Below are 14,347 nucleotides of genomic sequence, written 5' to 3'. Positions count from 1 at the left end.
ACTTACCACTAATTAAACGCTTGTGAACTGACATTTCAACCACTTGATAGACCAATCAGATGAGCACAGTTCTTCATATAGGATCCCCTGTGAGCTGCAATGTCAGACCTTCAATTCTTAATGTCTATCATTTGATGTATTTAAAGTTCACAGTATTGTTTGGTTGTGCAAATTGGATCAACAGATATTGCAATCATATTGGAGCAGTAGAAAGTAGTAGGCTTACAACTTTGCAGAACTTCTTGTCAGATGGTTTCAGATGTGATGGGGTTGATTTAAGTGGTTGAAAGGCAGGTAGAATAGTCACAGGCTTTACAAGTTGTTGGCTCCTTCACCTGCAGTTGGGAACCTCCATCACACTCAAACATAGTAAAAGGTATTCCAAAACCCAATAAAGGTTTACTAATGCATGCCTAATGTTGTCCATTGGTGCCCTTCTTTGTAACAGTATCCATGTGAAAGCCATTTTCTTGCATCTTTGAAGGTACATTGGAACACTTCCCACACACACAACATATTGTCATCATCTCCCATCACCTTGATAGTCCTTACAGGGTTTCCAGTAGCTTTGACTACCTGTTAATTTAAGATGATAAAAATGCAAAAAAAAAAAAAGATGACAAGATGATCTAGCAGCTTTTCTGTCATAGCAAAAGTTTGACTGACTGTTCATTTAAGATAATGAAATGCATAGCAGCTTTTGTTTTCATGTTTTTGGACCAAATTTATGCTTACCATAAAAACTTAAAAAGATCAAAAGCAAATTTACAATCAATAAATCTCAAATAATAGAAAATATTAAAATATTAAAATCGATGATAAATCTGAAGTTAAACTAGCTAGTATTAACATATATCAAATTAATAAGTAATAAATTTGAATTAGACTAGTCAAGATTAATATACATCAAATTGGATTTCGAGGCAAAACCAAGGTGTTACTCTTACTTTAGACCTTATTAATATGAAACTATTCTCAGTGCTCCTTCAGTCTCTCTAGAATATTTTCTTAACAAAAATGAAATAAGAAAAGAACCCACATAATTTTAGAGAGCAAGAAAAAAGAAGACACCAAAAAGTTCGTGATGGATTTGGACTAAGGCCGACATGCACCCTTAGGCTCCTACCCAACTATTTGAGAAAGCCCGATTAGCTGTGATATGTTCCCCCAGTGGAAATCAAGACACTTTGTGGTGTTCTTGATTCAATAACTCTTAATCAAGATCTTGTATTTTTCTTCTTTCTTCTCCCCTTTCTACTTCATGACTCAGTGCTAATTAGTTGACCTCTTTGTTTCTTAGCTCAGTGTATAGATTTGCAGTGGTATTAACAGTTCAGTTGAGGTGACATCAAGAAATTGACTCTTGAGTTCCATCTCAAGGTTTACCATGTTGAACTTAGGCCAAGAAGATACATAACTTGGCAAACAGTAATCTACATTTAGAACTATATATACATACATATATACATATATATATATATATATATATATACATATATATATATATATATATATATATATATATATATATACATATATATTTATATACACATAATATTATTAGCGCAATTATCAGTTGAGCCCATCATCAAAATTTAGGAGTCCCCCTCTCAAAGTACAAGTTACTATTTAATAATGAAATTTTAGAATATGGATTTAGTACTATTTAAGATTATTTAATATTTAAAACTATTTCTAGGATTCAAAAACATATTATCTAAAAGCCAAAAGATATAAATGTTATATTGTCAACTTAATTAATGATTAGGAGGTGCAGACATTGCAGCAAGTGGAAGTGATTCCTCTTCTGACAATCTCTACAACATATGTCAGTGCATAAATATTAAGGTAGTTTTTAATAATCTACAAATTAGATTCAGTAGGAAACACTTTTTCTACTTATGACGTCAGTGGTTTCAATAACAATTTGGCACACAGATTACAACAATAATTTAGTGAAAGCATAAAAGTGTTCTACGTAACTCCCACATACAACAATCATCCTAGCAAACTATGGTGCTCAATTTGATAAGCTTCAAATGTCAATGACTATGGAGAGGAGGAGCATATTTTTCCTTTCTTTATATAACTAACAGTGATATTATCCAAAATATATACTTGTGGTATGATACAACCATGCAAATCAACAGTCAAAAAGAGAAGGAGACTAAGATCAGTGAAGTCATTAAACCTACATATCAACAAGCCAAGTGTATCCTCAAGTTCCATGAGAACCACTAATATAACATTAAATGGTAAGCAAAATGGCATGCCTAAGAACATTGATTACACTGTTCAATGTGTCAATATCTACTATGATGCAACTTAATGCTATCAGTTACCTTGCCAAAAAGCTATGTGCATACCACAAAGATGCACAGTATTGCACCATCATCCACTTTGATTCATACAGAAACATTTATATCTATACTAAATGAAGACATGTTGACACAACTTGCATCAAATTATCTTTGACACAACTGTTTGTTGTTTCTGCTTTAAATCGTTCATACCTCCTCTTACTCGTTCCTTTTGACAGTCACCTCGTAGTAATATGATAGATTTCCAAGTCCGGGCTGAGACCACTGTGGACGCATTAGGGGTGGTTGAGATTTCCAAGTCCAGTAGCCATTAAAGGAAAGATACATAGCGGCAAGCTTAAAAGTTAGAGGAGTAATATCGTCGAGCACTTCATCAACTTTCGCCCATGCAGGCCGCAGCACTTGTGCGTTGGCTTAGCCTTTTGTTCCCATGAGGACCCCATGCATTGAATCACACACCCAAAAGTTTGTGCTCTTAAATGCCGAACATGAAGCCCGTTCGCCATTTCCGAGCCCATGCTACCACTCACTACGACTACGTTGCTTCCACTCTACCCTTGTTTCGATTGTCTCCTTGCTTTTACCCCTTGCATGCTTCTGCGAACTATTCTTTTCAACCTTCCATGTATGTCTGTACTTATATCGACAGTCCCTACAGAGGCACCAGCGGCTGCAGCTCCTGATGTGATGTAAAAGGGATGGGGATAAGTAAGTAATAGGGGTGTTTGGTGTGATGCCTTTGTGACTTCGTGACTCCACCCATGGGTTCTCTTCCCCACTTGTTTTGCTTAGGGTTCACAGCTGTGCAATTTAATCCCTCGCAACTGTTTTTTCGGCATCTGATTCTGATCTCATCGTTATAAATCCCGCGCTCATCCCTTTCTCCTCCTCGCATGCAGTGAACCTCTTCCCTTAACCTTTGCACGCTTGCTCGTTCTCAGATTCTTCCATGGTCTTCGCCATGGCCGCCCCTGACTGTGACCTCCTGTTCACGGCCTCGGCCTTGGTCTTGTCGTTCCTTGTGCTGGTTATGCTTGGGTGTAACAGGAGAGGCAAAGCGCTGAGACTACCCCCCGGCCCGCCGGGTTGGCCACTGGTCGGCAACCTCTTCCAAGTGGCGTTTGCGGGCAAGCCGATGATCCATCTCGTCCGCGACCTCCGCCTCCGGTACGGGCCCATCTTCACTCTCCGCATGGGCGCGCGCACCCTCATCGTGGTTACCAGCCCGGAGCTCGCCCACGAGGCTCTCATCGAGAAGGGGCAGCTCTTCGCTTCGCGCCCTGCGGAGACCACCATCCGCTCTGTCTTCAGTTGCAACAAGTTTACCGTCAACTCGGCCGTCTACGGCCCCGAGTGGCGCTCACTCCGCCGCAACATGGTTTCCGGTATGCTGAGCGCCTCCCGTCTCCGCGAGTTTCGCCCGGCCCGCACGTCCGCCATGGACCGCTTCATCGAACGCCTAAGCGCCGAGGCGGAGGCGAATGGAGGGGCCGTGTGGGTCCTCCGCAACGCCCGCTTCGCCGTCTTCGCCATCCTTCTCTCCATGACCTTCGGAGTCCAGCTAGACGAGGATTCCATCGTGCGCATCGACGAGATGATGAAGCGGGTGCTGCTCACCATCAGCCCCAGGATGGACGACTACCTCCCTTTCCTCCGCCCCTTGTACGCCAAGCACCAGAAGAAGGTCCTCGAGATCAGGAAGGAGCAGGTCGAGGCCGTCGTCGCCCTCATCAACCGGCGTCGGGCCATCTTAAAGGACCCAAGCCTCGAGCCCAACGCCGCTCCCTTCTCCTATCTGGACTCCCTTCTCGACCTCAAAGTCGAAGGCCGCGACTCGGCGCCCACCGAAACGCAGCTGGTCACCCTGTGCTCGGAGTTCATCAACGGTGGGACGGACACCACCTCCACCGCCATCGAGTGGGCCATGGCTCGCATCATCGACGACCCGAACATCCAGGCCAATCTTTACGAGGAGATCGTTGCGGAGGTCGGCGACCGGCCGGTCAACGACCGTGACATCGAAAAGATGCCCTACCTGCAGGCCTTCGTGAAGGAGCTACTGAGGAAGCACCCGCCAACGTACTTCTCGCTGACCCATGCGGCGGTGGAGCCAGCGAAGCTTGGCGGGTACGACATCCCGCCGGACGCCAACCTGGAGCTGTTTCTGCCGACGATCGCTGAGGACCCCAGGCTGTGGTCGAGCCCGCTGGAGTTCAACCCGGACCGCTTCATAACGGGCGGGGAGACGGCGGACATCACCGGCTCGGCAGGGATAAGGATGATACCGTTCGGGGCGGGGAGGAGGATATGCCCGGGGCTGGCGATGGGGACGACACACATTAGCCTGATGGTGGCGAGGATGGTGCAGGCGTTCGAGTGGCAGCTGCACCCATCGGAGCCCAAGTTGGACTTCATGGACAAGGTCGAGTTCACCGTCGTCATGAACCGTCGGCTCCTCGCCTTCGTCGAACCACGTAAGTGAACAAGTGATCACGCGGTTTCGAGAAGCGTCCGAGTGCAGCGAGTCTTTAGTGCGCTTTACTTGCTCATCATATATCGACGAGCTAATCGTATATTAATTAAGCAAACTCTACTTCCTGGTTTGGGCGTGTACATTTGAAGCTTTTGCATGGGTGTTATGAATGCGCGTCTAAGTGTTAGAAGGAAAGCATTACTTCCATCAATGCAAGGTTCCTTTAGTTACCGTACTAACTACTTTATCGATCTCCTCTTTAATGCATAAGCATTAATAAGGAAAAATTAATTGCTACATCTCTCATGGTTAAATAACGATCGACGTCGAGATCGGTGTACTACTGGTATTGATCGACTAATAAAGAATTAAGGATAAAGATCGGATCGACCAACTAGTTTCGAACCTGTGTTTTACAAATCGGATCGGATCTCATGAAATCTTGATACAAAAAGTCGAAATCAATGAAAACGCGAATAATTCCATTAACCCAAGTGATCGAAATGCGAAATGATCCAAAGAATCTAAGAGATCTCAATCTCAGAGGGATGTGATCTGATTCTCGGCTTGCTTTCTTGGTGTCTTCATCACTAATACTCAAAATTTCTACTGATTATTGGATGAGTTGATTAGGCACCAAAATGCCAAGATTTTGCTATAGGGGGTTCGGAAATTTTGTAACGTCAGATTAAACTTGAGTAACCACAAGAACTAATATGGTAACAAGTAACAAAGACAATATTTCTGCAAACATAAGAAAATGAAAAAGGAGAAAAAAAAACTATAAATGGATCCCAATTTAATCTCCATCGAAATAAATTAAAGAAAAAAGTGAGGATCCGCTTTAGATACAATTAAATTATTCCAACTCCAACTAACACCATCATGTCTGCCCAATCCCAGCATCCATTTCTATAGAGAGACGAAGGAGAAACAGAGACTGAGAAAGGAACGGACCAGATGGAGAGAGGGATGAGGAAGAGGAGGAGAGAGAGCTACGCACCTCGATCGAGATTGATTCGATTGGAGAAGTCCACCGCCTAAGTTGTGGCGGCAAAGGCATGGGCGCTGCTTCCGCCAGCGGTCATCATGGCCTTGAACTCCTCGAAGCTGACGAGGCCATCGCCGTCGCGGTCGACGCCGTCGATCATGCGGCGGCACTGGGCGAGGGAGGCGCCCTCGCCGATCCCGCCGAGGATGTGGGCGAGCTCGTCCGCCGAGATGGAGCCGCTGCGGTCAAGGTCGAAGACGGCGAAGGCGAGGCGGAGGTCCTCCTCGAGCGCCGCGGGAGCAGTGTTGAGGTCGACGAACTCGGCGAAGGAGATGAATCCGTCGCCGTCAACATCGGCCTCGCGCATCATGCGGCCGAGCTCCTCCTCGGAGGGCGGCTGGCCGCTGAGAATCTCGAGGACAGCGGCGAGCTCCGCCGACGAGATCTTGCCGTCGCCATTGGCATCGAATTTGTTGAAGACTCGCTCCAAGTCGCCGGGGTCAGCAGCCGGGGGGGCAGCGGGGCGGGGGGCCTCCGAGTGGGAGTGGCCGGTCGGACGCTTGGACCGGTGGCAGCGGAAAAGGGATCGGATCTTACCCATGGCGAGAGATCGAGAGGAAGGGCGGGACCAAAACGAACCAGAGAGACTTTCCTTATACTCTCGGATTGGATCCTGAGGAAAGGAAGGAGAGAATGAATCGGCGAAGTCTATATATAGAGAGTGATGGAAACGGCGGTGGAAGGATAACTATCCGATTGCAGGGAGAACTCGGAGAGCCTGCGAGGTGGGAGAAGATGACGGGTTCCGTTTTGATTTGGGCCATGATTCAAGGAGGTATAAATAATGACCCGCGGGACGTCACGAGCAGTGATGGCGAGGGCGAGCCGGTAGGCGTAATTTAGAACGGAATCTGTTATTAAGTGAAGGAGGTTGGTTGCCGACGTAACGTCCTCGATGGTTTCTTGTAATTGGCGACTTAGGACACGCGTAGGAAACGAGGTTTGTCGGATTCCGTATCGGTACGAGTGATGTCGGTTACCGACTCGGTCGAGTACAAATACAGTCGAGTAGAATATATAACGTGTTAACATTATTAGAATAATTTCTAATTAGTTTTGGATAAGTTAGATGACTGTGCGTGAGTAGCAAGAACTTAATCCCTATGCCTCGTTGTCGGAGGAGAGTTGGGGTCGGACCTGACCGCGGCGGCATAGGAAGAGTCGATTTTGGTTGCAGAATCATCTGTTTGATTTTAGAAACATGGCTTTTTGTTTTATAAAATCAAAAATCGAAACGGTAATCGAACTACTTAGGGTCGGTTTCGATTCCGGTTCGAACCATTAATTTTTTTATTTATTTATTTTTAAATTAAATAAAAATAAAAATATATATTTTAAAAAAAACTAATATAATAAATAATTTTATTATGAAATGAATTTAAATTCATTATTTTAAAATAATTAAAAAATATTTTTCTAAAAAATATAAAAATAATTTATAATTTTATTTTTGAAATTAAAAAAAGATGTATATCTTTAATGAGTGTAATAAAAAAAATAAAATTTTAAAATTTTTAATCAAACTAAACTAAACTTTAAAGTTTTAACACTATACGATATATCATATTGGTATTTTATTTTTAATCATATTTAATTAGCTTAAAATCGGAATCATCGATTTAGAATTAAAATCAAACTACCCAAAGTTTGTTTTAATTTGGTTTGGAACCGACGAGTGGTCGAGCCAATTCGAACCCAATTAGGAACAAAACTAATTTGGGGGTAAACCTCAAACTAATAATCTCTATCTCAATTTTAACGGATGTCTTTTGATCTAGAAAAGCTTTGTGAAAGATTAGAGTTTAATCTCCTCTTCTTCGAGATTAGACTTTTCAGGTAATTTAAAAAAAATAATATTTTTTTTAGCGACATTGTCCCTTTCATTAAGAAATTTAAATTTTCTTATGAAAATCCAATTTGAGTTAAATTGGTTTAGCATTTATTTTCTTTTTAAATGAAGTTAAATAGGTTAAGTATTATCATATTTTGAAATAAAATTATTATAATTTATAGTATTTTTAAAAATATATTAATTTTAATTAAAAAATTTTTGACTATTGAGGATGTTGAAGAAGACGATACTAGAATGATGACGAAAATGAGGGGACATAGGGGACGAGTTATGGATGTAGTGAATAAAAGAAGATGGAGTAAAACATTTTGTTGGCAAATGAGTGGCAACAAAAGAGTGAAATAAGATATTTTGATAATAAAAAAGTATTAGAAAAGAGGGGAGGGGCTTTTGTTACCTTCGTAAGACATCGTTATTACTTAATAGCGATGAGGCGAGGGACGAAAAATAAAATATGGAGATCAAAATGATCCGAAAGTAAAGAGATATGGTGTCTATTAATAACATAAGAGGAAATAAGATGAAAGTCTTAGAATGAAAAATAAAACAATAAAGGAAGGATGATGGGAGCAACAACGAGGGGCATAAAGGTAATATTATTAAAAAAAAGGATCAATATGTGCGAAAAAGTAAAAACTTGGATTCTCAACTGAATCGATTATTTGGCCATATATCCGAATTGATTCGTCTACGGGGCTCTCAACCTGACCGTATCCGACCCGTTTAGAATTGGGTCAGATATGGATCGAGCTTAATCCTTTCTCGTTCAGACCCGTCGACATGTCTCTCTGAAACCAGAAAATTCCCATAGTGTTCGAAGACTAGAAATTTGGGCAACCATTCACTTGACGCCGCTGCCATGTGATGTGGGGTGCCAAATCCATTAGAACCGTGGCCGCTCATCTTACTAACTACACCACTAGCTTGCTTCGAATCTGCGCCCTTTCATCTCTCCGTTGCGATGGCTTTCAAGCTCTCGTCTCAGCTTCCTTTGCCCTTTCAGAAATCTCACAAGGGTTCTCAAAGATGGCCGATTCCTCATCCAATCCCATCAACCAATCTCGCAGGTTGTGGTTGTTCCATTCTTCCTTCGGGTGTCACTTCTTTGAGCCGTCGCAGTGGTGGGAGGGGCGTCGTTCATGCAGTGAAGGAGGAAGAGACGCTTCCCTCGGCCCTAGCTGAAGCAGATGTCTCCAAAACACCCTCCTCTTCTTCCAAGGTTGTTCTCGTCATCGGTGGGACTGGTGGAGTAGGTACGCGGTCTGATTTCCTTACCTTATCATAGCAATTCTAATTATTGTTGGAGCAAGGGATTTAGTTAGATGACGACCAACATGGATACCATCTCGGGTTTGAGAGTCTTTGTTATTTGCATTCTATAGTATTTGGAAGATTCATATATGAAAGTTTAATCGGGGACGTTAACATTAATATAGTTTTCTGATTGATATGCTTTCTTTCGCTTGTAGCAAAGCTGATTAGTGAGTCAAGATTGCTTGATTCGATCAACGTTTTTAATGTTGAAAGAGTTTTAGAGATCCTTTGTCGGGGATTATTCTCTTTGAAGACTGTAGTAGCCAAATATGATGTGTCTTTATGGCCACTAAATTATACTTATTGGATATCAAATCCTGCAAAAATTCACTGAAATGGATATTTCAACTGTAGTGAAAGATATCTTGGAGAATCAAGTCTTTACTGTATTGAAAGATTCTCGGTATGATGTAAATTCGTTGCACAGATAACAGAACTCATACCAATAGGATAACCAAGTCTTTGAATCATGAACTGATCTTAACTATTTACTGATAGAAATTCTTTTCCTTGATAAGATATCTGAATGGTTAGCGGGGCCTTTGACATGAATTTATTGGCTATTGAGTTAAACTCGGTTTAATGCTTTATTGGCTTCTTATCAATGATAGACCTTTTATTGCAACCTTTTACACACATCTCAAGGATGAAGTATGATCTGACAATGTATCTTTTAAAAACATCGAAAGACATAATCATATTAACATTCTTCTGGTTCTTATTACTAAAAGATTTGTATAATGGACTTTGAATGGTTTAAGCACTAGTATATCTCGGAAAAGGGAGCCTGGTCCACTTTTTTGAACCATGAAGAAACTCTTCTTGGACTTCTTTGCATAATTGGTGCATGATTTCCATATATCTGTATCTTGTTGAGAGTTTCTGTGACAATTTAAATTGATGAGAATGACAATGCTAACAATGCTACAACAGACCTTTAATTGATGTTGCCTTTAAGATCATTATTTGGAAATGCTAGAAGCAGTTTATATTATTCCTTCTCATTTTGTACATGATTGGAATTTCCTTATAATTTACTACCTCTGTTTTTGAGGTTTATAATGATTTTCAGGAAAAGGAAATCTAGTTCATCATCTGATACAGCAAACACTTAAAATCTGTTCAGCTATATGGGTGGAACACACTTGACTTAGAGTAGTGGAAACTATAAATTTCTACTCCATACTTCATCTGCAGTTTCCACACACTTACTTCAGTGTGTATTTAAAACACTTAGCAATGGAAAGCCATTGCAGGGAAATTGTCTCTTCTAGGGCTAATGTTAATCTTGAGGTACAACCAAATCAAGTCTTGGCATTCTCAGTGCTTTACAATTGATTAATTGCAATAATTTGCATGCAGGACAGTTAATTGTAGCATCCCTCCTCAGTAGAAACATAAAATCACGCCTACTTCTTAGAGATCCTTCAAAAGCAATATCTTTGTTCGGTATACAAGATGAGAACATTATCGAGGTACTGGGGTCATTTTCTCCACTTAACTTGTTCTTTTATCTAAGCTCGTTTCTTAGCTTTTCTTTTCTTTTTCATTTTTTCCTGCTGGTATAATGTGGAATGGGTGACTGCAACAGGTACATAAAGGTGATACAAGAAATCCAAGTGACTTAGATTCAACCATTTTCGAGGTCTGTTTCAGTTTTCTTTAAGATTCTAGGTTTTGAAGATTCATTTAAAAAGGAACTTCTATTTATCATACTTAAAATCAAATTATAGGACTCTTGTTTCATAGGGAGTGACGCATGTTATTTGCTGCACTGGGACTACAGCTTTCCCTTCTAAGCGTTGGGATGGAGACAACACTCCTGAACGAGTTGGTAGGAACTATGCCTGTCTGCATCCCACATTTTCATTTGAGACATAGACTTTTGCTTCAGAGATTTTACTGATTTACGCCGATTGCATTAGTTTACTGATGAAAGAAACTTTCGACTTATAAGGCTGTACAGGTAAAATAATATGTTAATGCAAAATTCTGCTAGCAGTGGATTGTTTTCAAGATACAAATGGGAGGATTATTGGGTATGAATTCGACAAAGAAATTCTTTTGACATACACTAAAAGTAAAAAAATTTAACTAAGATTTCCGATTTGGGACCTGGAGCAAGCAAACATGAAAGTCTTCTTAGATGTCAGTGCATCTAGCAAAAACACCTTGGGTGATGAAGTCTAATTGTTTCATAATTGTCTTGTTTAGTATAAGAAATGTTCTTTAACTTTGCAAGACCAAATATCTTTCTACAAACTAAGCTGTGCTTACGTTAAAATGTTGCTTCATTTGAAGATTGGGAGGGAATACGGAATCTTGTTTTGGCACTTCCTCCCACTATTGAGAGGCTCGTTCTTGTGTCATCAGTTGGTGTTACAAAGTACAATGAGTTACCATGGAGGTATGCATTTCTATTTAATAGTTAGGAAAGAACATTTGATAATTCTTGAAATCAATAAATTAAATATGTGTGGAATACATTAATATATTGGATAAGGACAGTTTCTATCATCTTCAGGAAAGTTCTCTTAAACACCATTAAATAGTTGGGAAAGAACATTTGATAATTCTTGAAATCAATAAATCAAATATATGTGGAATACATTAATATATTGGATAAGGACAGTTTCTATTATCTTCAGGAAAGTTCTCTTAAACACCCGTGATGCTAGCTATTTTATCTATTTTAAGTCTGTGCAACTGCTGACCTCCTTTTTGACAACAATTTGTAACCAAATGAAGTGAAAACTGATTGCTTCTACCTGCCAACCCAAGTATATAAACTCAGATGATTTTCAGGGATATGATGAGATGAATCAGTAAGATAAGGCAAAAATGATACCTCCATTTGATCCTCCTTGCTGATTTAAAGATGGCTATAGGCATGTTTCATGTATCCTTGCTTATGGTTTTTTCAGCATTATGAATCTCTTTGGTGTTCTAAAGTTTAAGAAGATGGGTGAGGATTTTGTGCGGAGTTCTGGCCTACCATTCACCATTATCAGGTGATTTATATGTCGTCTACATATATGAAAGTTTGTCCTTTAAATTTTCTGCTAGTTTGTTTTTGATATAATGAGATCTTGTAGTCTGTTTCTTGACAAAGTCATTATGCTATTGCCAGGGCTGGGAGATTGACTGATGGACCATATACTTCCTATGATCTAAATACGTTGCTTAAAGCAACTGCAGGAAAACGACGTGCAGTCGTGATAAGTCAAGGTATTTGATATCTGACTTATGAGACAGAATGAAATCTGGAACTTCTCAGAATTTCTTCGGTTGCTTTGAACTATGTTAAGACATATAACTGTTATAATGTCTTCGACTGGGAACATTGGCCATCTTCACTCTACCATTTCATCAGGGTTATTTGTGGTGGTATCTCTATGGTTATCTCTACCTGCTCGGCAAGTCTGTGTTGGCTTGCTGTATGCGAAAAATGAGTTCTTCCAAGCTGTTTTCCCATATGTGGGATTTCTCACGGTGTTCCTGGGGTATCTGTAACATGCTAGGAAATTGTTTATTTTCCGCTCAGTTAATTTTTAATTTGTTGCTGCTTTATTCCTGGAAATCGTTTGTTGCGATTACGAAGATAATACTTTCTGGTCTAATGGTCTCGTGTTACATGTGGATTGCTAGAATTTCTTTTTTGTATTACAGAAAGAAGTTCTTCTGCTTGAATAATATCCATCCTTGACTACTGTTGGTTCTTTTGTTAACAAAATTTTCCATTTCCTTTCAGGAGACGAGCTTGTTGGGGAGGTTAGCAGACTTGTAGTTGCCGAAGCCTGCATACAAGCTCTTGACATAGAGTGTACCAAAGGACAAATTTACGAAATCAACTCAATTGAGGTACTCATTCCTTGATAACTAACTAAAATCTACTCCCTGAACCTTCAAGCTCTTCAAACCTGAAATCAATGGAATCGTGAGGGTCACAAACAGACAACTAACATATGTATGTTCACATTTCTTCTTTTCCTACCTTTTTTTTTTTTGCATTTGTTTTGCTCATTTTTTTTCATGCTTTAAAGAACAGTGAAACAGAACTCTCTTTTTTTATTTGTTCTGTTTTATTTGCATTATCTTTATATTGGAAACAATTGTTTCTGGAGAAGGGAAATTGAATGACAAGAGAAAGGTATGGGATCAAGTTATTAATGGAGAAGAGGGATATAAATCCCATTCAGTCATTTGGCTTTCTTTTCTTTTCCTGATTGAAAAAGCAAACTATTAAGAAGCATCCTAATAAAACCATAAACAAAATACCAATATAAAAAAAATGTATTTAAATTTTCAGACATTTTCTTATAGAACAGAAAGTAAAAAATTAAAAAAGAAAAAGAAAATGTCATGAAATGAGGCCTAAATCATTGTTCACAATTTTGCATGTTGATGTCATCAAATGCTAGTGTTCCATAAATTACCAAATTTGTGGATTACAGGGAGATGGACCTGGAAGTGATCCTGAGAAATGGAAGGAGCTCTTTAAAGCTGCTGAAGCTAATTAGCTGGATGATAGAGCTCTATTTTCATAGCATGTGCAGAAAACCTGAGTTTTACTCATTGTAGCAGATGCCTTGACTAATATATGTTGGTATGTGAAATAATTTTGTCACCTTGTATTATCCTGTTGTCATTATATTCATTTTCCTGCTGTGACATACTGTTTTCTTGACATGTAAACCATTAAAGTTTGTCTATAAGACAGACAAACAACTTAACATGACAACAAAACAGAGAACCAATTGAAATGCAAATGGCAACACATATAGTTCATTGTTGTTGCTCATGGAATTCTATAATTGATCTTTACCTTAGAAACAACTAGAGGAGTTGTCTCATGTTAAATAATGTGATTTTACATTATGCATTGGTTGTGTAATGCAGATTGAAAGCCCATCTTATTCAAAGCTTTTGTTTTTTTGTTTTGAGTTCATGTTGGAAGCAAATTTGAGTTGCTCTTTATCCTGCATTAGTAGAGCTGAATTTTTAGGTCATTCTTGTTAAAGCTTATAGATACATTGGGTCATTTTGTAAAACTTTATCATCATTTCTAAACAAATTGTTAGTATGAATCATGCTCTTTATTTCATCTAATATTTAATTAATTTTTTAAATACTTATATTTTTATTTGGGTTTATGTCATGTATTTATGTTTAGTTCGCACGTAAAGTCTAAGCGTAAACTAATTTATTTTTTTTGAAATTAGTAAGTAATCGTCCCTTTTTAAGTCGCTTAGTGTTCAATTAAAACTTTCATTTAATACTCCTTTCTCATTTGGTTTTGCACAATGTACTTAATCTTTATTCGTTCGTACGTCAAG

At 39.5% G+C, this 14,347-nt stretch overlaps 3 protein-coding genes across 4 annotated transcripts; 2 read left to right on the top strand and 1 right to left on the bottom strand.

Annotated features, from left to right (window-relative positions):
• The first annotated feature begins 3,142 nt into the window (after positions 1–3,142).
• Positions 3,143–4,926, top strand: LOC135626007 (cytochrome P450 77A2-like). Its single transcript, XM_065131200.1, has one exon. It carries the CDS (start codon positions 3,271–3,273, stop codon positions 4,801–4,803), a length of 1,533 nt encoding a protein of 510 aa, XP_064987272.1. The 5' UTR covers positions 3,143–3,270; the 3' UTR covers positions 4,804–4,926.
• A 687-nt stretch (positions 4,927–5,613) lies between these two features.
• LOC103978565 (probable calcium-binding protein CML10) lies at positions 5,614–6,597 on the bottom strand. The gene has a single exon (XM_009394401.3). It carries the CDS (start codon positions 6,384–6,386, stop codon positions 5,835–5,837), a length of 552 nt encoding a protein of 183 aa, XP_009392676.1. The 5' UTR covers positions 6,387–6,597; the 3' UTR covers positions 5,614–5,834.
• Positions 6,598–8,569: 1,972 nt separating this feature from the next.
• On the top strand, positions 8,570–13,682 carry LOC135625999 (uncharacterized protein At2g37660, chloroplastic-like). Of its 2 annotated transcripts, none has more exons than XM_065131191.1 (9): positions 8,570–8,950; positions 10,374–10,486; positions 10,603–10,656; positions 10,761–10,845; positions 11,313–11,418; positions 11,936–12,022; positions 12,142–12,239; positions 12,763–12,872; positions 13,466–13,682. In XM_065131191.1, exons 1-9 carry the CDS (start codon positions 8,659–8,661, stop codon positions 13,529–13,531), a joined length of 1,011 nt encoding a protein of 336 aa, XP_064987263.1. In that variant the 5' UTR covers positions 8,570–8,658; the 3' UTR covers positions 13,532–13,682. The 2 variants fall into 2 exon arrangements, with proteins under 2 accessions (XP_064987263.1, XP_064987266.1); XM_065131194.1 differs by lacking the exon at positions 8,570–8,950 and adding an exon at positions 10,014–10,304 and having other exon boundaries at positions 10,379–10,486.
• Positions 13,683–14,347: the final 665 nt, after the last annotated feature.

The sequence above is a fragment of the Musa acuminata genome, chromosome BXJ1-3, assembly GCF_036884655.1.
Source record: "Musa acuminata AAA Group cultivar baxijiao chromosome BXJ1-3, Cavendish_Baxijiao_AAA, whole genome shotgun sequence".
NCBI classification, from domain to species: domain Eukaryota; kingdom Viridiplantae; phylum Streptophyta; class Magnoliopsida; order Zingiberales; family Musaceae; genus Musa; species Musa acuminata.
Note: the sequence above shows the minus strand (reverse complement) of the source record. Positions and strands in the feature narration are given on the sequence as shown.